This window comes from Terrapene carolina, unplaced genomic scaffold, assembly GCF_002925995.2.
Source record: "Terrapene carolina triunguis isolate 2854851 unplaced genomic scaffold, T_m_triunguis-2.0 Scaffold238, whole genome shotgun sequence".
NCBI lineage: Eukaryota > Metazoa > Chordata > Testudines > Emydidae > Terrapene > Terrapene triunguis.
In genome coordinates, this window is record NW_020664589.1 from 8974356 (window position 1) to 9001515 (window position 27160).

Consider the following 27160-nt stretch of genomic DNA (forward strand, 5'->3'; position numbering starts at 1 on the left):
TCACTGCTAATATGTATGGGCCTAATCTTTATTATGATCCTGAAACCTTTCATAACTCTTTCACTAAATTATATGAAGAACCCCAAATCCCTACTATGATTGCTAGGGATTTTAAAGAGGTGTTTCATCCTTTTGTGGACAAATGCTGGCCTCAGAGCCATAAGCCAACCAAAACTAGAAAGGCTCTGGAGTTGCACATTAAAGATCCTGGATTCTGGGATATCTGGTGTCTTATATATCCAACAGATAAGCACAATTCATACTTTTCTGTGGTACATGGGTCCTATTCCTGTATAGATTTCTTTTTGATCTCCAGGGACTTGGTTAATTCTGTGACTGACTCTCCACTAATACAACTGCTGTCTCTTATGATGCCCCTATAAACTCTTCAAATAGCAACAGATCTGGGTGAGAAACAGCCATGTAGATGGAGATTTAATTATTCACTTTTGATAGATCCCCATTCAAAATTTTTAGTTAAAAAGAAATTGGACTGTTCCTCGATACAAATGAACCCTCAACATCTTGTAGCAGGATATTGTGCGAGACACTCGAGGCCTATTTGAAGAGCAGAATTACAAGTTTTGCATCTGCCAAGAAGAGGAAATGTGGAGAAAATAGGATACCCCTTAAGAAAAAAAGTAAAAGAGCTTCATTTGTCCTTTGCCACAGCCCCAGCCCCAGCCCCAGATTCCTAATTAATTTATGGATATGAACTTAAACTGCATTCAGTGCAGGCTGAATTCACCCTATTGCAACTCAGGCAGGACTTCTGGGAACTGGGTGAAAAAGCTGGCAAGATACTCACATACAACCTAAGACAAAAGACCTTTGCATGTAGAATCCCAGCATCCGTGATTAACATGGTAAATTATATACATCATCTAACGACACTAATAAAGAGTTCCTTAATGTACAAATTAGACACAACCACCTCCACAGATGTTTTGGACTAATTTTGGCACAAAGAGGCTCCTAGATCACAACTTCCTTGACCTCCTGTCTGACAAGGTGCTTAAAATGTTAAATGAGTCACTCCTAGAGGGCACCCTTCCCCCTAGGCTGAGGGAAGCCCTAATATCAGTTATTTTTAATCCAGGAAAAAATGTCACACTATGTTACAATTATAGGCCAATTTCATCTATTAACAGTGATATCAAAATATTGGCAAAAATTCTGGCGATGAGATCGGGAAGGTTTGGGGATCTATCAAACTCAAATCAAGTCAGATTTGTCAGAGGCCACCATGGATTTGATAATCTTTGACAAACATTGATATCACGGCAATGAAATATGATGACCTGCACCACAACCTGTGTTAGCCTTAGATGCAGAAAACGCTTTTGATAGAACAGTCTGGAGATAAATGTTTTATATCTTACAAAAACTTGGATTTGGACCCATATTTAGGTCCTGGATACAGCTGTTATATTCTCCCCCAACCTCTCGCACCATAAACTCCCCAGGCCCATGTCCAAAGGCACCCTGATGCATATGCTAAGGGACTGCCCAATAGTCAAGCAGCTGTGGCAAGAGGTGGACACAAGAGTGAAAATGGTGCTTGGCTTCAGCAACCAAACCTCAGCTGAAAACTATATCCTAAATTACATACTCCCTGGGTTTAACTCCACCACAAAGACTTTGGTCCTTGAGGGCTGCAATGATTACTAAGCCCATGACTTTACAAAAATGGAGGAACAGGTTTATGCCCAGAGCAGAGCAGATCTGCCTGAATTAGAGACAAAACAAAGGTTAGCTTATCGGCATACAAAGCAATTATGAATTCAAAGAAATATGGACCCTGTTTCTTGATACACTTGGGTAAAGAACACCGAGAACCCAAATAATGCCAGATGTCCATTCCATCTGACCTCTCTGCTTTTTCCCTATCTCTTCCCACCCGGGTCCCCTTTTTTACCTGTGTATATCTTTTTTTTAATTGCATAATTTTATTAGCTGTCATGTGCAATGAGTGATATTTGGTGACATATACAAGCTGCAAGTCACCTGCCTTTTTGTATTTTTATTGTTTGTTTCTTTATGAAAATTAATTTAAAAATGGATCACAAAAAAAGTTGCTCTTTGCTGTCCCTGCTGAGAGCTTCCCAATAACTGTGGGCCCGATACTCAGCCATAGGAGCCCCGGAGGGAGAGAAGAGTGAAGGAGGCTTCATTCCTTCCCTCCCTCCCGCCTAGTGCACTGCCTGCCCAAAGCCTGCTCCACGGTAAGGGAGAGACAGAAAGAGAGGGGCCATGAACTGTCCACGCAACCCTTGGGGAGAAGAGGGGCATACAGAGCTCTGGGCAAGCGTGGAACGGGAGACCCTGGTATGTCGAAAAGGAGAAATGGAGGACACACACATCTGGTTAGCACACCCATCAGCTTTAACCAGGACTGTGACTGATAGTAACCATTAACACATTCCAGTATAACATCCCCATCTCAGCTCTGCTCATTGCCCTGTGGATAACATACAGAGCTTGGCCTACATGAGCAACAAGATGTGCCACTCTGTAGTTATTTATACTGTGATAACACCCAAAGGTCTCAATCAGTACTGACGCTCCATTGTGCTAGGCACTGAACATATAGGAAGACACAGTCTTTGCACCAAGGAGCTTACAATTTAATGTAAGAATGCTGGCAAACAAAATCCACTCCTGGACGAGCTGTAGAACTTCATAATAGAAGGAATAAATTTCTACATTACATGTCTTTTGAAGTCTCCACTGGATTGCCTCTAAGCAGATGCACCACCTGGTTTACAAATAAATCTTAGAGGCAAGGACAAGTACTATATAGAATCATACATGTTTAAAACAATCATAAGAATGATTTAATTATCCATAAGGATCATCATTTCTAAGAGTTGCATGGCTCATTCAAAAATGAAACCAGCTAGAACTAAAACACACTGGATTTGTTGCTCTGCATTTCTCAAGTTCATAGGAAACTGAAAGAAATTATCAGTCATAATATGAAGAAGTCTAGACCTGCACATATGTAGAGGTCTGTTGAGAGGTGGGAGGAAAAAGACTGAAGCAAAAATCTGTATCTATATATATCCCAGACATCTGAAAATACACTAATTTCCTAAAGAGCACACTAAGTTCTACCTATGCAGAAGCCTTTTTTTAATCATGAGCAGAAAAAAAAATATTAAAAGAACTTGAAGTTTCTGATGCACAAAAGCCAGGAAATTCACAATCAGAGGGAGGGGAGTGATAACATACCATCCATGTCCCAGCATCTAGGCACAGGAAGGCCTATCAGTGCAGTTCAGAAGGTGCCCTGCTCTGCTGAAGTTCTTGCTCGACATGCTTTAAAACACAGCTAAGTTGGACCTTTTCTTCCTCTCATTGACCTCCCTTATTATCCCATTGAAACTATGCAGTTCAGGCTGCAAGAACAATGTGAGCCAGTGTCACTTCCCAGCTTTAAGCAATATGCCAAATGCATGAGATCTGTGGCATGGAAGCCATTGCATACAAAGCCCCACACAGTAGGGCTAACAACAGGTGAAAGACTATGAAAATGCTTCCACGGGAGACAGGACAACATCTCTGCTAACAGCGACACTGTGCTCTCTCAGAGCTGCAGCCTGGCTAGTACGGGAAGCAAGTCTTCTCTGGCTTTGCTTACAAGTTACACAGAAGAGTAAATAATAAACTAACAGAGAAACAGTTCCACTATTTAAGAGACATAAAATAGCAGCTTTCCCTGCTGGAAATGCTGATTACTGTAATTTGAAGCAACACAGGAACAGAGTGCAAATTGTAAGCAATGGAATGTATTATTAAAACTGGCCATTGCCCACTAACTAACTAATGAGAAATTGATGAGTTACGGTATCATTTTCAAAAACTTTTTTTCTGGCAACCCAGTTGAAGAAAATTGTTGATGCTCACGACCCAATGGAGCTGGGGATGAGGGGTTTGGGAGGGGCTCAGGGCAGAGGGTTAGGGTGAGGGCTGCAGAGTGGGGCCGGGAATGAGGGGTTCAGGGTGTGGGAGGGGGCACTGGGCTGGGGTGCGGGAAGGGGTCAGGGCTCTGGGCTAGGGGTGCGGGCTCTGGGGTGGGGCCGGGGAGGAGGGGTTTGGGGTGCAGGAAGGGGCTCCAGGTTGGGGGGGGGGCTCAGGGCTGGGGGGGCAGGCTCTGGAGTGGGGCCAGGGATGAGGGGTTTGGAGTGCAAGAAGGGGCTCCGGGTTTGGGGGGCTCAGGGCTGAGGCACGGGCTTACCTCGGGTGGCTCTCGGTCAGCAGTGCAGAGGCAGGTTTCCTGCCTGTCCTGGCACTGCAGACCACACTGTGCCCCGGAAGTGGCCAGCAGCAGGTCTGGCTCCTAGGTGGAGGCGTGCAAGTGGCTCCGCGCGGCTCTCGCCCACAGGCACAGCTGCCGCATCTCCCATTGGCCGGTTCCTGGGAGTGCGGAGCCGGTGCTCGGGGCAGCGTGTGGAGCCCCGTGGGCCCCGTGCCTAGGAGCCAGACCTGCTGCTGGCTGTTTACAGGGCGCAACACAGTGTCAGAACAGGTAGGGACTAGCCTGCCTTAACCGGGCAGCACCGCCGACGGGACTTTTAATGGCCCGGTCAGCGGTGCTGACCAGAGCCACCGCGACCCAGTGCCTTACATTCACGACCCAGTACTGGGTCGCAACCTGCAGTTTGAAAACCACTGCATTAGAAAACAACCCAAGCTACTACAAACGAGGTAGCCTTCCATACAAGCTCAACTATCATCTACTTAGAAAGAGCTTTTGGATGGTTATTCAGTAAGCTGAAGTTCTGGAGACTGAAAAATATATATATATCAGCATTGTAATAATGGGTGTGAATGTAAAACTGTACTGTACAGTAGGGACTGGGTGGGAGAAGGAAACTCTTCCCCAGACAGAAGGCGGTGTGGCAGCTCATTTACAAACTGTCTCGTCAAAAGAAAGTGTTTAATTGCAAATCACAGACTGAGAAATGAGAAAGATCTTTAGAGAAATTTACTGGAGTCTTCTCCAAAAGAATTAAACACAAATGCCAACAAAGCGTGTTGCCTGCTGGAGCCTGCTGCCACATCAAGTCACCAGACCAAATCAGGTCTTATGCAGGACTCAGAACCCTAATTTTAGGTGAACATTTACGCTGACATCCTCACCACTGTTCCAACCCCTTTATGCCAGCTAAAAAGGCTAGAGTGGTGTGAAGGGGCTCTGAAAGCCCCCAATGTGCCTATAAAAGGATGACCTGGTACAGGAAATGCAGAAGACAGCTGGACAACTACCTTCCAATGACCTCCTCCCAAGCTCTGGCCAAGGGGATATATACTAGGAGTAGGGCTGCAGCATGCACGTCTGCAGAGATTTTGGGCAGCACTGCAGCCTATAGTGTAGTTAGGGGAGGCTGCCATAACTTAGACAGGCTCCTGATCGGTCTAAATTTTGGGCCCATGGAGCAGCCCAGAATCAGAATGACACAAAGGTGTCAAAGCCATTTTAGCCCACCCCTCTCTTGTGGGCTGCAAGCCCAGTGATGTGCCCCTAAGAGAGACAGGCCAGAATAACACCCTTAATGTCTCATGCAAGGGCACGTTTATACGGGATAGACAGATACTACTACCACTGAGTCTAATTGGCACTTTTACAGTTCCCATCTGTTGATCTCAAGTGCTATACAAACATGAATTAAGAGCCTCACAACTCCCCTGTGGGATACATATCTCCATTTTATGAACTGAAATGCATGGAACAGTTTGTGTGAGAAGCAGACACCATTCCACCCAAGTAACAAGTTACGCCATAAAAACAAAGTGAACAAAACGAGGGCAGAACTTTAACCCGCAGTCCATTTTAATTCTCACTTTAAAGAGCCAGCACTTTCCACCATGCAGAATAGGGCAGAATAAATCTTTGCATCATAAATCTAGCTCTACATAAGTGCTAAGCAGTAGATTTTTAATTTATTTATTTATTTGCATCCTGCTTTAGGAAATGAACTGTATTAAAGGAAACTGGATCTGTTTCTTTAAATAAGTATTTCACTAGGACTACGAAACATATATATCTACAGAACATACCTGCATTCATAGCCATATGATACAAGTTCTTATTCAACATCCTTTACACACAGTATCAGAGAAAGCCTTAAATTAATAAAGAGAAAAGGAAAGTGCTAAGTGTGATTTACAAAGACTGGAAAATCACTCCATGATTCAGAAGAAGATAGGGAACAATACAAGGGTAAAAACAACCCACTACTGTAGAGAACTGCAGGGTGGAAATAACTCAAAAGCACAGTTAGGAAAGTATTACATTGGGCACCTGAATACACCAAGTACAAGTGAAACTGTTTCTGTTGTAACCACCTATTTTTGCATATTCAGCTTCCTGACATTCATCTTTTGGAGCAACATTTTCTATTTGTTGTTTCTTTGGAGAAACTTTTCCATTCTTGGTCTCTTACTGTTAGGCAAAGTGAAAGTACAGACCGACTGGCAGCGCTTTCACCACTTTGTCACCTAGATGGGGAAGTGGGTCCTGCTGCTCCACTGCTGCTCACAACTTCCCAAGCATCAGCATGAAATTTACACCATTCTCATGGGTTTCACAACTGCCCAGGGAGATGTGAATTGCAACAGTGAAACTGAATAAAATAATGCTGTGACCAGCATCCTAAGCAGTGGAGCTTTCTGCCTACACACTCAGGAGGAAAGTGCTACATTGGCTCTACCTAGGGTAGAGCAAACAGGTTTGTACCCTAGAATGAGCCCAGGGAGTGTCCAGACTAGCCTTTACAACGGTTAACTACCTTGAGGTAAAACACATCAGTGTAGACAATCCCTTAGGAGGTTTTCTTTGCAACCATAAAGACTAGAAACTTTTATTTAAAAATTAAAGCTAAATTTCTGGGGGAAAATCAATGTCTTTATACTTGCCTCAGCTGAGTATATTTTTCCAATTTCTACCTAAAATGCTACCATTAGTTTAAGTTAAAAGGCAGAGACAGGCATAACATAATTCTGTACCCATTGTGTAGAATTACAACTGTTATTTTATATTTCACTAGTATAACATCGTATCTTTCAATAAAAACTTCCAAGCAAATAAAATGTGAAAGCAGTTACAGATGAAGCCGTTTATTCATATTTTGTTGCTGATCAGCTAAGGCGGTATCACTTCCTATTGATATTAAGGCTTTCCCGGGGTTTTTCATATGGTTTACTCATAACAAACAGCTGCTTGGCAACTGTTGGAGTTAGTGAGTAGCTTCCTGGTTTAAAAATAATCTACATATTTCAGTGCAGAAGAGAATTTGGAAACCAAACTCTCTCTAAACAATTTGTGATAGGTTTTAAGATATAAACTGGCCACTTGCCAGCGGCACTCCCTTAAACAATGGTTACACCCTCTATACAGCTGAAAAAGAAATAGCTGAAAGGGAATACATTTTATACAAGTTCCCAGGGTAAAAAACATCCTACAGGTGCTGGCCTGGGATTGATATTGTTCCAAATATAAGACTAATATCTGACTCTAAAAGAAAATTTCCTTCCCTGCCCCCAACAAATTCACATGAGAAAAATTCCTCCACTCTAAGCTCTCCCTTTATCCATCTGATGTTTTATAAAGAGAACAAAATTCTAGCATTTTATATATTAAAAAAAATTTAAAGCTTTGGTTGCAACTACTAGTAGCATGCAATAAAGACTGTCTACCAGCTGTGGACAGTTGTGAAACTCTTAATGCTGATTTTACACTAAACACAAATGTTTTGCAATTTGTGCATCCTAGCAAGTCCCTGTACACAAAGGCTTTCTTGTATAGCAGTGCAGCTTACAATGCAGCCACAGTAGGACAGACTATCAGTACCAACATTATTGTTTTACTTTCATCTGTTGATTTACCCATTCTAACAACAGACTCTTTTCAGTAATAAGCATTATAATACAGTATTGAAGTATTAGTAGAAGTGTTATGATGGGTGAGTCAACAGATACAATACAGAAGCATTTCTAAGGACATAGTCACACTGGTTATTTTGTAAGTGGCTCTGTTACACAAAATGATGGCCTTCATGGACATGCGCTTACTCATTCATTCCTTAACAATTCCTTTCTATATTTCAGTCTTGCCCTTTGCTGACCACACAGCCAAATCTAAGCAAACACTTGTGTGTTGATATTCGTGTACAGATGGAAGACTAGTTAAAGGGGGCACAGTCAACTTGATATTAGTCATTTAAAAAGAAAAAAAAGTAAGTTAGTTTCAGGCACTGCATCTAATCCTGTGCCCCTCTGCCAATTGCTGTGGTTTCACACTCTCAATTTCCTATTTTTGGAATGTTCTTTCTCCCATGGTGCTGTGTGAAAGACCCACACAAAACAACAGAGGAAAGTGAGTCACTAAACAAGGGGAAGATGAGAATGACTATACACAAAGTGCTGTCAAATACATTAAGCAAAAATGTATTTCCCTTTATTCTCCATCAACTCTAGTAATCTCAGGTGTTACATGTAAGAACAGTAAGTAAACATTTCTCAGGGAAGCGTATTTTTAAGTTGCTGTTATCCCTTTAATTCAAAACCACACAAAATTAATCTTTTAAGAATGAAATTACCCCATTCTGGGATTATCTGCTAATCAGTTTTAATCTCAAAACAGGTGCCCCATAGTTATAGCTAATTAAGAGTTCAATCCTGCAAATCCTTTCAGTGCCCACAGCTTTCAATGAAGCAAATGAAAGCTGGCAGTGCTCAGCACCTTGTAGAATTAGGCCCTAAGGTTCATTTGACTGAAGCTCTTTCAGGAGAGCCCTGTCTGTGTTAATGAATTGGCACCAGTGTACCTACAAACACCTAAAGTAGACAAGTTGCACTGGCATGAGGCACCTGTCTGATATAGGTGCTGATCTGTACATGGATGATCTTGGTATTGGGTTTTGGCTGAACTCCTAAGTAGCCCATGTGGAGTAAGGTGGAAGCACTAAGCTGATACTGGCACCACCTTGTGGCAAGTGCCCAGTGCAAGAACTTGCTGATTTAGGCTCCAAAACCAAAAAGGTAACAAAGTGGCATCCCAAGGGCATCTCCTTGTGAGATTGGGGCATCATTTGTAACCCCCTGGGATAAATGCAAACCAAGGGCTGGGGCACTACTCCGGGGGCGTTGCCCCTCCAATACCCTTGATGTTGGTGCTGGCTGGGGGGGTGGGGGGTCGAGGTCCTCAAAAAGAAGAGGGATGCTAGCGGACAAGTGGAGGGGCCCAGAGACTTTCCTAGTGTAATGACTGGCTCCTGCTGCGGTGGGAGCCCCGAAGAATTTGCAAAGGATCACCGGAGTGACTGCACTTGGCTGTTCCCTGGAGGAGAACCTTGGATATAATTTGACTAATAGAGATGTGGCCTGGTTAAAACCCATACCATGTGTCCTTGCCTTTTTCCACACAGTGAGCACACCAAACACTCAACATAGAGAAGCTGCACTCACATGAGGCAGGGTTTACACCAATGCCACTTAGGCCTGGTCTACACTGGGGAGAGAGGGGGAAATCGATTTTAGTTACGCAATTTCCGCTACGTGAATAACGTAGCTGAAGTCGACGTACTTAGATCTACTTACTGCGGTGTCTTCACTGCGGTAAGTCGACGGCTGACACTCTCCCGTCGACTCTGCCTGCGCCTCTCGCCCTGGTGGAGTACCAGAGTCAACGGGAGAGCACTCGGCGGTCGATTTATGGCGTCTAGACTAGATGACATAAATCAACCCCCGCTGGATCGATCGCTGCCCATCAATCAAGCAGGTAATGTAGACAAGCCCTGACACTGGTATGCTGCCAAATTAAGCGTCACCCATGTAAGTCCTGCTTTATGCTAAATGCAGCATGTCTACATTAGGGTTTGTGCAGTGCACATTTCCTTAATATCCACTGGATGTTAAGTCAAGGGGGGGGGGGAAATGCCTCACAAATTACTATGCAGATCATTTTTCACACCATGATCATACAAAGCAAGATGGATAAAGCCCAGAAAGTATGAGAGAAAGAAGGACTAGATGCCAATATTTGCCACAAAATACACATCTAGAAGGTGGTTGGCATTTCTCTTAAACAAAAATGCTTGGTCACAATTGTGACTACAATTCTACAAATGTATCTGTCACAGAGAAGCGTGAAATGTGTGGTCAAGTGAATCAAATTTCTAACCATTGCAAGTCTTTCCCCTCCTACCTATTGCATCTCATTCTTCCGCCACAACACTGCCTCATCTAGGAAAGCATTTTGTCGTCTGTAATCCTCTCATTTGCTATGAAAGGTATTAGTTTCATTCACTCACCCACGCTGTGTACAAACATGTAAATCATTAACATTCCCATCTCGCAGAGCAGACATCCCCTCTCTGTAGGGATTTCAGAATGAGACGTGCACTCCATTTGTAATTATCACTTTAAAAAAATATCCAGGCAGACAAACTGCCTCCCCCGTTTGGTCCAAGAGCCAAGACAATTACTGCAAGCCTGTGACTTGCTTCAGTAAACAGATGTGATGCTTCCAAACTGATCTGTTTTATTTTCAGTGTCGAGGACTATGTAAAAATGACAAAAATATTAAAAACCTCAACTGTCTTTCCTCTGCCAAGCAAACTCTTGGAAGCTCTGGCTCACTTTTTCATTGATCACATGTGTTGATTTTCCGGAGATTCTTCAGCTGGCAAGATCCCAACAGGGTGAAATTCAAACTCTATCGGGTTAAACCCATTGGGAAGCACAGGTCTTTTAAGTTCCTTCTGGGTTTTTTAGGAGAGTCTAAGCATCAGTCTTGACAGACAGAGAGACAAGGCAGGTAGGTTCGTCTTCTCTTTCCCTAGCCAGCAAAGTGGCACCTTGTCTTCTCTAACAACTTGTCCCAGTCAATAGCATAGTCACAAACACCCTGCCAGAGGGCATGAAATAGTGAGACTGTGGGGCAGGGAGCACAAGAAACCGCACTGTATACATTTAAAAAGAAAGCAGAAACTTTTCTATCGGGTTTAATTTGTTTCAGTCTGACAGTATTGACAAATGAGTAATGAAAACCTTGCTGCAGTCAAAGGCTCTTCTTCACAGCAGCACCAGCTAACAAACTGCAACTGCAGCTACATCAGTCCCCAGGAATTTAGGTCACAAAGAGGGTTGGGGGGAAAGAGGTGAAACAGGAGTTTAACACTTTGTCCTCACCTCAAAACAAAGATCTTCCTGTGCAGCGCCAACACAAAACAGCTCTTCCAGCTTAACGCAGAAAACAAATCCATGACATTTATACCAGGGAGCACTAGCATTTCCATCACAGCTTCACATGATTATAGTGGTGGCTGAAACTTGGCAGATTAGGCTGTCAAAAGCTTTCAGACATCACATACCTAATTTGAGAAGTATTCAATGAAAAAAGCAAATAAAGGTCAAGTTTGTTAGCTCTACACCCTGGAATGCTGGTAGGCCAGGGGTGAATCTCATTTTGCCGTTATTCTCCATGGGCACCAGACTCTGTAACATCCTTGTAGAAATTCTGATGCAATTACTGTTTTTCAGCAGCAATATTAACAAGATTTGGGCACAGGCGCTAGTTTCTCCTAGAACACACTTTCATTTGATGCAGGACATTTTTTTAAGCTCAATAGTGGAATTCTGACTGTCTGGGTGACCAAACATTAGTAATCTTGGATCGTGTCATTTATAATGGCCATAAATACTCAGACAACTCAAGCAGTATTAAAACAACCATACCAGCAGTCAACATAGCTTTTATTACTATTGTGCACCTCTGTACCCAGAGAACCTCAAGGTTTATAGATAAGCTAATTTGCTCAACTGTCAGAAACAATTCTCTTGAACTTTCAAACAGAACAGAAAGAAGTATAAAATATATATTCAGGTCACTACTGTGAACATGGGCAAGGAGGTGGTAATGCTGGAGAATTGTCAGGTAAATCTATTTTTCCTGTGTGGCTAATCTAGTAAAGAGCCACTAAGACCTAGACGGCTTATGCCAAGGATGCAAGTTATACCAGTCCAGTCTTTGGTCAGAATGATGAGTTTTAATCCTTAACATCCTGGCATTTCCCAGGCTTCCAGCCAAATGAAAACTTAGAGAAACTTGTACATACCTATCACTTATTGTACATCTGCTGTTTCCAAGGAGGTAGTAAGTATTACTATGAAATATTCACATAAGAGTTGAGGTCTGGTGAACAAGGATGTAGATCAGGACAAAATCTAAGTGAAAGAGCTGCCAATATACACATACAGAATGTGTATAATTGGTTTTACCTGAGTCCAAGTTTAGAAGAAAAAACATTCACCTAAATGCTTCCCCCCCCCCCCCTGTATATTTTACTGCAGATTTTAAACAAGCTCCCTTCTTAAAGAACTGTTAAGAGAGCATTGGCCTGGCAGGCTTTTCCAAGATACTCCAGCTCTATACTTTAAGTGCCTCAATTTCTTAGAGCAGAGGATCTCAACCTTTTTCTTTCTGAGCCCCACCCCACCCCCTTCCTCCCAGCATGAAACTCCATGGCCCACCTGTGCCACAATAATTGGCTTTCTGCAGATAAAAGCTAGGACCAGCATTAGGGGGTAGCAAGCAGGGTAACTGCCTGGGGCCCCATGCCACAGGGGCCCCCATGAACTACATTGCTCAGGCTTCAGCCCCAGGTGGCAATGCTCATGGACCTGGGCTTCAGCCCCATGCGGTAGGGCTTCGTCTTTCTGCCCTGGGCCCCAGAGAGTCTAATGCTGGCCCAGCTTGGAGGCGCCTCTGAAACCTCCTCAAGGCCCCCTAGGGGGCCCCAGACCCCTGGTTGAGAACTACTGTCTTAGAGGACGTGGATGAGACAGATGACACACACGCACTATTTGCCAGTGGTATAGTCACCTTTCAGTCTGGTGTTGAGTCATCCCTTGCTGATGGAGGGGGATGTTTTGTTTCTCCTTAGTCTGAACAGCACAAGGGAGATGACAGTTTGTGTAAATACTAACCACACTGACATTAGGCGAACGCTTTGCTGCCCATAGGTTTTTCTTTAGCTCTCTCTCTAGCAATTTGAATATAACACAGTTTTGTTTGGGGTTCTTTTTGATCTTCTCCACTCTTTTTTCTCCCCTAGAGAGTCAGGTAACAACACTTACCACCACACTCAAGCAGCACCGTGTTTTTCTTTGTGCCAAAAGAAATATAATGCAAGCCAAACTGTGAGAGGCAAAAATAGAGGAATGTCCTGACCAGTTCCGGTTTAGCCTGACATGTGTGTAGCAAGTGGTTTGCTAAATCAACTTGTTCACACTAAACTAATTATTACTATGTTAGTAGGAAACCATAGCCCCAAGGAATCATTAAAACCTACAACTACACCTACAACCCACAGGACACCAAGGATAGAAATAGGTGACTAATGAAGACTAAACCCTCAAGTTACAGCTCAAAAGCTTCCCCACCTCCACGTACTCTATTCAGGTTCTTATACTGGGCCAATCAATATGGTATCTGAGCCCCACTTAACCCAGTTTCATTTAAACAATATTGAATCCTCATTTCAGACTGCCTTCCTGGCCAATCTCTTTGAAAATGTTTCAACATAGGAAAAAAAGTGTTGTAGCTGTATAGCTAAATACCCAGAGAAACAGAGGTCTTATTCAACCAATTTAAGTCAGAAGAAAACATAATTGGCCAAATCCTACAAGCCTGAGAGGGCAAAGCACCCATTGATCTTAACGAGAGTTTTGCCTGAGCAAGAACTGCAAGATTTGGCCCAATAGCTCAAAGGTACATCAGCCCTCAATTGCTCTTTGTTATTATTGACATTTTCCACCTCACTCCTTGTAAGTATTATTAAACTCATAATCTCAGTAAGCTACTGTTTCTTAACTTACGTTTCTGTTAGTTTGTTTTATTTATTTTGGATTCCATGAAATTTCTAAACAAAAGTTACTGGAAAGTTTCCAAAGAATCTCAAATGTGATCCAATCACTTGGAAAATGTTTCTGCTAGTGGCCCATCTGTTGGACAGTTGGGTCAAGTGTGGAATTTTGCTGCTGTAGGAGCATTTGATGACCCGTCCCCTCAGGGAAAAATTCCAACAACTCTAGGAATCTGACAGGCTCTGGGAATTTTTAGACTGAAGACCCTGCATATTTATACATAGATATAAAAAACGATATTTCAGACCTGGTCTACACACAAAGTTGCACCAGTCTAACTAAGGCTATGCACACATTACAGTTTAGGTCAATAATTTATGTCACCCGGGGGTGTGAATAAGCCACCCCCCGAGCAATGTAAGTTACATCCATCTAAGCACCAATTTGGACAGCGCTATGCCAGCGGGAGAGCTTCTCCCATCGGCTTAGATTAAAATTTGTGCACTAGCAGTGGCGCAGTTGAACTGCTATAGGCTCTGTAGTGTAGCCATAGCCTAAAGGTGGGATTTTACACCCATTTAGTTAAATTGGTGCAATTTTGTCCATGGACCCTGTTGAATCAATTTAAACCTGGTTTACATCAGTTCACCTTGTGTCAGTAAATTTATAGGCACAAGCTAAATCAATAGAACCAATTTGAAACTGATGTAAGTGTGCCCACACAGGAATGACTTTACCTGGGGAATAAGGAGGAGCTGATGAGCTTCCAAGTAACAAAGAACCTACATCCACCCAAATCTTCCTAGGGCTTGTCTATATACAGAAATTGCACCAGTTTAAAAAACAATTTAAGTTAAAGCAGTACAACCCCGTGTGGACATTCTCATATTTGTTTAAAACTGGTTATGACTGGGTTTATTTCACACCTGTGAATTTACCAATGCAAAGTAAACCAATTTAAATCAGGTTAAACCTGATTTAAGAGTGTCCACACAAAGCTGCACCACTTTAACTAATATAAAAATCACACCTTTAGTTAAACTGGTGCAGCTGTGTGTGTAGTCCAGGCCTTCACAAACAAAAACATAGAAGGAAAATATTTGAAACATATTACATATAAGCAGGCTTCTCTCTGAACACACAGGATGAAAGTTTTCCACAAGGAGTCAGTGGTTCTTTAAAGGGGCACTGTCAGCTTGAATATTTTGAAATTGACTAATTAAAAAAAAACATTCTGATAGATAATCCATTTTAAACAGCGATTCTTGAAATGTTTCTTAAATTCCTTTAAAATACTTTATAAGGGTTCTTCAGTTTCCCTAGGCATCATCAATGCATTTTTTCAGGAAGCTGAAAACTTAAGACTGATAAAACATGGGGGGGGGGGAAGAGGAGGGGGATCTTTATGTGTAAACAGTCTGGCACAATGAAATCCATGGAACCTGTGAGAACTCAGCCCTTCCAGGGATCAAAACCAAAGTGTGCAAACTACATGAAGATGTAGAGGAAGCTGTCTGCATCATGCCCCACCACATACTCCATAATCCATTACATTTATCTGCACAGTAGCTCTGTTAAGTCCACAAAGTCCCCCAAATGACAACTTTGGCTAATGTAGGTGTAACTCCAATAAAAAGACACAGCCATCACTTTGGCAGACTTTTGTGTTTCAAATAGTATTGTGCTACTACAGTGGTTCTCAAACTTTTGTACTGGTGACCCCTTTCATATTACAAGCCTCTGAGTGCGACCCCCCCTTATAAATTAAAAACACTTTTATATATTTAACACTTTTATATATTTAACACGATTATAAATGCTGGCTGCAAAGCGGGGTTTGGGATGGAGGCTGACAGCTCGCGACTCCCCATGTAATAATCTCGTGACCCCCTGAGGGGTTCCAACCCCCACTTTGAGAACCCCTGTACTACTAGCCAAAGTCCACATTTAAGAACACTGAATGGATTCACAGAACACTATCATCTGGACTTGGTAGAAATGCACTATAAACCCAGAGCTAAAATATTGATCTTGCTCTAAGCCCTTTATTGCATGACATTTATGTTCAGGAAACTTTCTAAATATGGAGTACATTCCTCAGGCTATTTTAACACCACTTGTACAGCAGGGACTGGGTGGTTTGGTAGATTAGAAGATGCATCTGGGAAAAAAGTCCCAAAAGATTGGAGGATAAAACCACATACGCCACACAATGTAAAGGCAGTGTTAAGAATCAGGCTGATGAGTAAATAAGATGATATTGTCTGCAAACTAGAGGTTAACAGCCATAAAACCACACATTAAGTGCGTTGGTCAAATTCTATAATGATACACTCTATTTTCGCAAACATTCAAGACTGCAGCATCCAGTCACTAACTTTACAAGCTACGTGTGTTATGTATGTTTCAGAAATACATTCACATGACAAAAACTCAAGATACAAATTTAACCCCCTGCATACACGTACGAAATAAGTTTAAAATGTCTCCACTGTGGAGAAATTCGAATCCCTTATATATTGTTTGATACTAGGCCCAAGAGTCCCTATATTTAAAACTAACCTTTGATTTTTAAGTTTCTCCTGGGGGAATTCTGCGCCACTATGCAATGCAGAATTTGCGCAAAATTCCATGTTCCCCCTGCAGAATTGGGGCTGCAGAGCTGCTGGTCGCCACTAGGGGCCACTAGACTCTGCAGAGCCCAGCTCACAGTGAGCAGAGTGCCCAGCCCACCAGGGATGGAGGCTCCTCACTCTCTGGTTGCCCAGCTTGAGGATGGGAGAGGGCACAAGGGACCCAGCTCTGGCAAAGGGTGAGGAAGGGCAGGACCGCACAGCACCACATCCCCCAAAGGGACAGTAAAGAAGCTGGACGGAGGCAGCTGGCTCTGGGTGTCCAGGCTGGGGACTGCCTCGCAGCTGGGCTCCTGGGGGGGGGAAGGGGAGGGTGTGGGTGCCCGGGCTCTGGGGGTGCCCATGGCTGGGCTCTGGGAGGAGAGGGGTGCGGGTGTCTGGGTTCTGGGGGTGTCCCAGTGCTGGCCTCTGGGGGTAGGGGGCTGCAAATGTCTGGGTCAAGGGGGTGCCCCGTGGCTGGGTTCTGGAGGGTGCAGGTGTCTGGGCCCGGGGGTGCCATGACAATGGGCTCTGAGGAGAAGGGAGTGCAGGAGTCTGGGTTCTGGGGGCCCCATGCAGCCCCCTCCTGCATCCCCCAACTGGAACTGGGTTGTTGTAGGGGTTTCTTTAACTCTTTAATCTTTTGTTGTTGTTCTTGTCTGTATTGTTGACACACTTGCTGACCGGTATTTTGAAATAAATTACCAAAATAATTGAAATAGGAGTAATTATATTGTGTTATTTTGGCAAATAAAATATGGAGAAGTTTGCAGAATTTTTAGGCACAGAATTCCCCAGGAGTATTAAATCCACTCACTGCAGGACTTGAGTTCCATTTCTATCTGGAGACATGAGGACTATCTAAAGGTCCTCTCTACAATACAAAATGGAATGCGTTTTCCCATGTTGGGGTACAATTATATTGTAAATGGTCTCCTTTCACGGGAGTACTTTGTAGAGAAGACAGGCCCTTAGTATTTCTCCCTAAACATAATAATGCACTAGTGTTTCATCAGTGGCACCTGCAGCACTACCGGAGCCCTGACCTGAATCACATAATGTATGACAGTCTCAGAGCATTGGGAAAGCCCTAACATGCATGAGCATAGATCCTATTCCTGGGAAAATAAAGCAAGATGCTGGAAAATGTTGGATTGCTAGAATATCATGAGTCGAAACCCCTGCACCATGCCCTCTCCTCTGCCAGCTCACTCACAGTGAACTGACCATCCTCCTTGGTAGTTAAGGGGAAATAAAAAGGTGAAAGAAGCATGCAAGTAGGAAGCCGCCCAGGACAGAGACAATTCTGACAGTTTAGCTACTTATAGGTCAGATACCATAATACTTGAAGTCACTTTGCTAGATTTGACATAACATGAAGTGACAATATAAAACTGATTCTCACACACATATTGTATGTCAGAGTTCCCATGATATTAGAGTCAATGAATGTTCAGATACAGACTATTAATGCTCCCTTTCCTGAACATCCGTTACACTTCCCTGTCCCCATCAACTGCCCTGTCCCCATCCACTTCTGCCTGGATACACTACCTCCCAAGGTCCAGCAAAGAACAGTGGTAGCAGTGGCAACAACCATGAATGGATTTAACATCAAGGGATAATGTTAACAATGAGGGGCTGTATGAGTGAACTACAATACAATATAAAGGAACTGGAATTCAGCTGCTCTATGTGCTGTGTGAGGACAGTACTGCTGTCTCAAGTAAATGAAATCTTGTGTAGAAGCATTTTTCTATAGGCACAAACTATACATAGTGTTCAAAAATATCTTTAAGAGTACAGACTGCAGCACTGGTATTTCAGAAGTAAAGTTGCCAGGCAGTAGTGAAGTGGCAGTTTGTACGGCAGTATTGGAGAATGTTCCTGGGGCAGCATGCTCCAACCTGTGAAAATCCCATTTTACCTATAACAGCTGACACAGAAAACTTATATTTAGATGTAAATAAAGATACATGAACTCCTGACAGAATGTATACTCGATTCATCCCAGCAGTTCTGACCAGATCCACTATCACAGCACCAGACTGAAAGAAAATTCAAATTAATGGAACAGTCAGGGCAATTTATGCCCCAAAATTAGGTTCTGTAAAATCAAGATTTTACACAAACTAGCATGAACAGAAACATTTCCATCAGGTTTTTGACATTTATTTTGTCTGCAATGGAAGCTGTTCATTTTTTTAAAAGGAAATAACATTCTCCTACAATATTTCCAACCCAAATGTTGAAAGATCCTGCTAATATACAGAAACTAGAAAGTGAGAGTGTGACTAGAAGCTGATTAGTCTATTATTTTCATTGTCTGAGATGAAGTTCAAAAAATAGTGAAGCATCAATACTTACAGTCAATGTTTGAAACAGAACAGAGAGGAAAATGAAGGACCATCATATCCAATATGGAAAGCTGTATAAATGTATGTGTCTTTTTATCAGAAGTAGGCTCTGCTGGAACTGGTCTGGAAGACCAGACTCTGTGTAATATGGCTCTCTATGAACTGAGGGGTGAAAACATTATCTACATAGCTGGCTACTCACCTTAGAGTCTCAGCTACACAGACACTGGTGGTGAGTGTCAATGCCACCATTTTTGGATGACAGTCAAATACTGTTACTATGTCACACACACACTACAATTGTTGCGATGGCTGAATCATGGTATTGTTTACTGATGTAAATAGAGCAACCTGAGCTGAACAGACCAACCAGATTTGAGCTTGAAAACTCACTGCTGATACTAGAACAGCTGGCCTGATTTAACCAACCAGAAGCTAAGAAAGAGTCCTCAGAAAAATCTAATCACAGACAAAAGGGAGGAGGGTGTCCTAAAGCACTAGGTGGGATTACACTATTGTGGTATTACATTATTGCCCAGAGTCCCAATCAGAACTGCAGCCTATTGTGCTAGCCACCGTGTAAACACAAGGTAGGAGACCACAGTCCCTGTCTTGAAAAGCTTAGGACTGGTCTATGCACAGTTTTTACTTCTAGTGTAACTATTTCTGTCAGGGATGCAATTTTGTACAGAAACAGTTATATCAATACAGCGCCAGCACAGTGGGGTTCTGGTCCATGACTAGGGCTCTTGGGGCTACAGTAATACAAGTAACAACAACAACAACATGGATGCAATTATACTGGTATAAAGGTGCTTTATCCCACTATAGCTTATTCCCCTTCCTGCCTAGGAATAAGTTATACCAATAGAAGTACCTTTACATTGGTATAACTATGTCCACACTTGGGGGGGTTGTACCAGTCCAACTATATCAGTACAGTTAAAGCGGTGCAACTTGTGTGTGTAAGGCTACGTCCTCACTACGGGGGGTGGGGGGTCGATTTAAGATACGCAAATTCAGCTACGCGAATAGTGTAGCTGAATTCGACGTATCGGAGCCGACCTATCCCGCTGTGAGGACGGCGGCAAATCGACCTCCGCGGCTCCCCCGTCGACAGTGCTTACTCCTACCTCCCCTGGTGGAGTACAAGCGTTGATTCGGGGATCGAATGTCGCATCCCGACGAGACGTGATAATTCGATCCCCGAGAGATCAATTTCTACCCGCCGATTCAGGCGGGTAGTGTAGACGTAGCCTAAACAAGGCCTTAGAGTCTGAATTTCACAGGACAGTTATAAAACAATCAAAAGTTGCCAATGTTCAAAAGGTAAAGGATAATATAAAAGTATAGAATTACGAACTAAACTACTTTCAGTAGGAAAACCAGTTGCTGCAGATGTTTCAGAAGCTGAGAAATCCCTTTGCTTGCATGTCTGTAGAGGTTTTTTGTAGTTAATGCAAAGTCGGCATAGAAGTACACTGGCTATTTAAATGAAAAGATTCCTTTCAGTACTAGGCAACAGTGCATATAAGAGGTCAATGGGATTTAACTTCTTTGCAAATTGGCACTGCCTCTACTACCGCTGAAACCTCTGAGCATTAGCTTCTGAAAAAAACCTTATGGGTAATTGGCTAGGGGAAAATGGAACAAATTAGGGCCTCTGAATTTATCCTAACTATATAAGATAGTCAACGGGGGGGAGAATGAAGGCTATTAAGTCACCTTGCCTGTGGCTATCACATGTAATTTATTAGCTTCTCATGTACATGGAAACTGCATGGTTTCTGGTGTTTTATCTGGCACAGAACAACAGTGATGTGTTCCATCATTTCACCTTCATTGCTGTACAAGGATGTTTTAATTAGTTCCGTCTGCCACCTTTCAATAGCAGTAGAGGGGAACATCAATGAATCCGCTGGAACATGAATAGGCAATGAAAGCTTTGGATTCAGTCTGATTAGCCACTGGATGCCATTCCTACTGCCAGGTAATAAAACACAAATACATTTCTCGGGCTATGAATCAAGAGCTCCTTTAAAACAAATTTCAGAAATGGATCAGGTTTTACACTGACCTCTGCTTTACAAAACCACCATTAGCACACCTGCATTTAAGATGCTGTGAGATTCTCTGTAAGCCCTCATTTTTAGCAGTTTATAACAACTGTAAAAACTCATTTTGCCACTTTGTATACAGATTCTCAGCTCAGAAGCAAATGTTACACATTAAAGAGATGATACACAGGGCAAGTTATCTCTTCCTCTCAGTCTTTAGGGGCTTTCCTAACTTCCATATACAAAGATGATCCAATACCATTGGAAATAGCATGAGATGCACCTACTAATGCAATAGACATAGAAGTCATTCGTGTACTGGTGGAAGTATCAACTGCAACTCAAAGCTTTTAAATGCAAAACTGAAGCCCCAAGGAAACCTATAGCATAGCCACAGCTTGAATCCATAGCACCAGAGCAAAAGTCTTCTTTCACTCATGCAATAGATTGTGACAACTCAAGCTGATGCTGATAAATTACAGGCCTATTATAAATGGGGCATGTTTTTGCAAATGAAGCTGTGGGCCTAGATGAGACACATTTGTGCCGTGTTCTTGATCAAAAGTAAACTTTCCATATTCTCTCTACTTGCCAGGAGGAGGTGAACAAGAGCCAGTGAGAGCTCCTGCAGGCACCTGTGGGATTACACCAAAAGATATTTTTGGATTCACTGAAATTCAGTCTCACTTTGTTAGAGAACACAAAATGATTGCCCACACCCAGAAAATAAATTTAGCCATTGTTTCCAGTTTCAATTTTTTAGTTGACTAAGTCACAATCCAGCTGCCTCGCATTCCACTGGACTTCAGCTGTCTTTTTCCCCCACCCACTCCTTTCTTATAACCATTATGAGCATCTCAATCTTGCTCCTGTGAGCCCGCAGGCTACATTTTTTAACAGCGTGGTTTTGAAGCCAGGCTGTTTTCAACACCCATCAAGCTTACACCCAATCTCTCTTAAAAATGTGAAACACTCTTTGTACCAAGCTCTCTGGGAAGTGTCAAGTCATGATCTTTGCCTTGTATCTCTACATCCTGACTCTACACACAACTAGGCAAGACTTTTTAACACAAACTTAATTTTCAGTAAAATGTCTGTATGATGACAACATGAGAATGGAATTCAATGAAGATTGCAGGAGATGCTGAAAGTGTGAGTACTGAAAGATACCAACTGATCAGCCTTCCTGACAATGAACTGAGTCCATACAAGGATGCAGGCAGTGGAGAGAGTTTAATCTCCAGTTTCCAGGTCAAGACATTTCACCAGAAGATTATTACTTTGTTTGAAAGGCACTAATCTGGAAAAGGGGCATTATGTCAGTCAAATGCAGAACTTCTAATTAACTTGAAAGTCTTCCTTCATATCTAAGAACTTGGTACAGTGGTGGAAACAGAGAGAGACATCTGCCCAGTAAATCTGCCTAAATACAATTCAGTCCAATGTGGAAGGGACTGTGGAAGACTATATTGATATGAAAATAAGGAGTCAACATGGGATAATTTCCAGATTGAGCAAATGATGAAGAGGTGATGAAAGGTAGAAGAGTCCTTGATAGTTACGAATTTACTTTTCAAATGATCTAACAGGCAAAAACTAATGTACTGAGAAATTTCATCTCAATACTCCACCATTCAAATATGCACAATTCAACACGGCATAAGTCAACGTGAAAGACTCTGGCTGAACAATAAAGTTCCCATCAGGATGTATAAATTCTTACCAGTTGCATTGTGTTGTGTCTTTTTATTTAACTATTTCCCATAAGAAAAGTTATCTTGGGATTTCCTGTAGAAGTTTATGCTGACAGCTTAAAAAGCAGGAGATTTTACAACTTTACTGAACTACTTAAACATGTAAGAAAGAGCTGAAGACAATGATGTTTGATGCCTTTGTCTGCTGTGAAAAAAATACCTGCAGTTGGCCACTGAGCTGAGCTAAAATTTTCATGCCCTCCAGATAACACAATCGCCACAAAGCAACTTGTACCTATACCCCAACAACCTGCTTCTGAAAAGACAAATGTATAGAGGTGTTAAAGAGCTTCCTAAACAATGTTAAGGTTAAGAATGTAAGTATGCATGGAAGATAACAGTAACTTGGCATAAAGTTTCATTCAAACTACTGAAATCCATGTTTTCTAATAGAGAGACTATCAAATGGACCCTGTTTACAGGGGAATTTTTGATTTCTAGGCCAAGGTTTGATTGCATTTTATTGCTCTCTCTTTTCCCATAGATTTGAAGGATGCAGGATAATTCGGCTCCCTGGAGTCTGCGATCCACCAGATAAGTAAGTTCATGAATTCATCCCTGGTAATAAACAAATCAAGCAAAGTCTGCAGCTTTCTCTGCTCTTTCACAGCAACTCCATTCTGGATTTTAGCTCAAAATTGCAATATTGACTAGATCAATGGGGTGAAGTGGCACAGATCTGGAATGGTGGTGTTATATCTGGGATACTGGAAACAGACTTCATACAAACAAAAACTAAGGCAACCCTGAGAATTACTGTAACTATTCACTGAAAGTCAAGGTTAAAAGCTGCAAACACAGAACTGGAGAAAGGAAGAGAAGATAATCTAATATGTATTTCCTACCTGAAATGGAGAACATAGAGGATTTGCTTTAAGGAAGTATTGAAGAGTCACCTGACTTGAGCCTAAGGGATGTGGAAAATCTAATGCCAATAAATTGAATGTATCATCATGCGCCACATTGCCACATGGAACCCCATGTCGCCAAAGCACTGCTCTATAGTGACCCTGTTTCGTTCACTAGTGGTACTGACAGACTCCAAAGGGAGCCTTGTCCACTCTTCCTTGGCCAACAGGATGGCAGCTATTATCTATTATTGTGTCTTACTAGTTTTTATTAAATGCTATAGCTTAACGGTTTCTGGGATAGATAATATCCTCTTATATCAGACAGAAGCAGGACCCCCACATACTGCAAAAGGTAAGATATGCTCTCTTTTTTTCATCCAGACTGGACATATGTTCTCTCCCTCCCACTCAGTATGGATAGTTAGAAAGTCATTCAAAGCCTAAGCCAGCTTTGAAGATATCCAGTATCACTCCTTATCACTGGCAACTTCATATTTAATTTGCAGCATAAATGGATCTACCGTATATTGGCACTCTCATAAGAATGTCTACAGTGAAAGATGTATACAAAGTGCAGCCTTTAGCCCCATGGCACCTGCTATATGGTTCTGTATTTCAGTGCATCTTTAATCTGCTATTGTACACTTTGCAATAGGATAGGGATAAAATTTCTCTCCAATGTCACAGATTATGTTTATTAGGTGACACTACTGATTAAACTTATGCTGATTATAATACGTACCCTCCTCACCCTCAGTACCATGAGTATATATTACTGAAGTGGCTGGCCCCTAAGTCTCCTGGTTTGACTTAGAAGTGGATTTTCTATCAAAGATTCTTTCCTTTGAGAAATAGAACTACAAACAGTTGAAGGACAATTTCACAGAGTTATGGTTTCCCTTACAGAGCAAACTGCCACAACAATATGTGTCTGCTACAGACAATCTCCTGAATGTTTCTGCACAAAGGCTTCACCCACTGCATCCTCACGATTGTACATTTTACAGTATTTGCACAGGGACAGGATCCTGCAAGATGCTCCAAGCTCTTCAATGGAGTCTCAGCACACTGAAAAGTGAGGCTCATAGCTTGCCTGGCATCTGCGTTTTATCCAATATGGATGGCCTCTGTTTATTGTTTATAGAGCAGCACTGCACTCGCCCCTCTCTGCAGACTGATTCATCTTCCTTCTTTGTACTTCTCTTTACTTTTGTTGCTGTTGGGTTATATTAACTATTCTGACAGTGTTATTTACTGCACACGAGTAAATAAAATAGGATCACTTGCTTATATCTATATGTATGAAGATCACAATCAAAATTCACCACTGCAGGTGCCAATTCCTTTGGAGCTGACCACACATCTATGCATGCTAACGCTTTCAAATCTTACCTAGTTTATCTGGGATGAACAACAATGATATACTAATAAACATTTAAAAAGTATATGCAGTATCCCAGAGTGTAGCATTTTGCTGTGATGCTATGGCAGAAATCCTAGGGAAATCATGCATGGATTAACATATGGTATTTCTGGAATCACACTTGTCCTATGATGCGATGCACACTAGTTAGACAGTAACTTAGTGCTGAGGCATGTCTCCAACCCTATGTACTGTACTTAAAAGATGGCTAGCAGGCAATTACATTCACTTATTCCTTGGGGCCGCTCCAGAACCATATCACAGGAAAATGCATTCTGATGCAAGACAGCTCAGAAGCCAGAACAAAATGAATCTGAATGATCAAAAACCAAAATCACTGCCACCAACGTTAGCACCTTTGCTAAAAAGATACTGCCTAACCAAAAGCTACTGAACGTGAATACTATACTCCTCACACTCCCCTACTGTACCTTCCCCACAGGAAACTGTCTAGCTATTCCTTAAAAGGAAAAAACACAACTCTGATTTTTCTTGCTAATTAAATGCTGCATAATTAAACTAAATAAATTCACTGTTTAATTTGCAATACACTAATTGAATCTTTAAATATACCACTTACGCTACATGGAAAAGCAGGGGGCATTCAGCCATCTCAAGTGATAACTGAGAACCTGACATGATTTCCAGGAGTACGGAGACAATATGATTCATGTGTAAGTATTTTTCAATTATGTATCCAGGTTTAGAACAGGAAGAGCATCTTGCTAACTGCTCGTTGTACTGCAGTCACCCCAGCCTGACTCCAGAGCTTTGCAAGGAGGATAGGAAAAAGTGAGCAAGTTCTCTCTGAAATATGCCTACAGACTCATCTTTTCTCATCTGATTACCAACAACAGAAAAGTTTAGTAACTTACAATTAATCATCATGTGCAGGCCACAAACTTCACAGTGCCACAGGTTTACAGACTGTTAAATTCAAATGACTGTCAACGTGCTGGGGTGTGCAAAACAACAGAGAGAGAGAGAGAAATAGATAAGAAGATATTTATGAAATAGTCCTGACGTTCTCACCAGTAAGTGTGTGTGTGTGTGTGAGTACAGTATTCAGGTTCAGTAGCCTTTTCTGGGACAGCCCTATACCAACAGTACAGAAAAGAGATCTAGAGAGAGAGAGAGAAGGTAAATATCTTGCCAGGAGGGTGCTTTCAAAGGCACAAGTCACTCGGACTGATCCAATACACAAAGGTGATAGAAGCAAGACGCAGACCAGGGCAGTTAACCCAGGAAACGGCCGAGGGAGGGAAGTCGCGTTGGGACAACATCTCAATCCCCTGAGAACGGAAGGCAGCGGGCAGGCAGGGCTAAGCGCACCGAGATCCGACTCCTGACAGGAGACTTCCCACCGCCAGCTCTTCCCCCTGCCGACATGCGCTGCGAATACACAGCCCGCAGAAACACGAGTCCCACCGGACCACACCGCACTGCAACCCCCGACCCCTCGGATGGGGGGTCCCCAGCCCAAGCACCTCCCCTCCCCGCTCTCTGTCCCTTCCCCTCAGTCACTCAACGGCTCGCATCCCCCCCTGTGTCCTGCTCCCCGCGGGCTCCACATCCCCCGCTGCCCCCCAGGGCCCGTCTCCCCTCACGGGAGAGTCCCCCCAGCCTAGGACACCCGGCCCGGCCTCCATCCCTTCCCGGCAGGCCCCGGGCCGCCTCAGGCGGGCTCTGCGCCCTGAGCCCGGCCGGCGATGGGGAGCCGCAGCGGCCGGGCCCGGTGGAAGCAGCCCGGCTGGCCTCAGGGTAGGGGGAGCAGCGCCCGGCCTCCCCCGCCGCGGCCCCGGCCTTTCCTGCGCGCCCGCCCGCTCGCTCACCTGCTTTCTCGATCTTGCCGGACATGTCGGGGCCGCGCCGGGGGCCGGGGCCGGGCTCCGCGCTCCGACCCCAGGGCTCAGGCCCAGCCCAGCAGGAGCGAGCGGCCGGGGCGTCCTGCTCCGACCCGCCGCCTCCTGCTGCTGCCGGCCGGGCTGGATCCGGCAGAGACACTGCGGCGGCGGCCTGTAGGCTCCGCGGCGGCGGCGGCGCTGCCACCCCCCGCCCTCCGCCGGGCCGGGAAGAGACGGCCAGGCAGCCGCTCACACAGCGCGCCCTGCCGCCCGCCCGGGGCACGGCAGCGCCGGGGAGGGGCCACTAGCCTGGGGAGAGCCCCTAACACCTGGGGGGCACTAACCTGGGGTGAGCCCCTGACACCTGGGGGCACTAACCTGGGGTGAGCC

At 43.4% G+C, this 27160-nt stretch overlaps 1 protein-coding gene across 5 annotated transcripts in view; it reads right to left on the reverse strand.

Annotated features, from left to right (window-relative positions):
- Positions 1–26975, reverse strand: part of RAPGEF1 (Rap guanine nucleotide exchange factor 1) — a 127637-nt gene extending 100662 nt beyond the window's left edge. For all 5 annotated transcript variants that reach the window (XM_024193079.2, XM_024193078.2, XM_024193076.2 and 2 more), the window contains exon 1: positions 26759–26975. In XM_024193079.2, the coding sequence (XP_024048847.1) occupies positions 26759–26783 (25 nt within the window). In that variant the 5' untranslated portion in view covers positions 26784–26975. The remainder of the gene's footprint in view (positions 1–26758) is intronic.
- Positions 26976–27160: the final 185 nt, after the last annotated feature.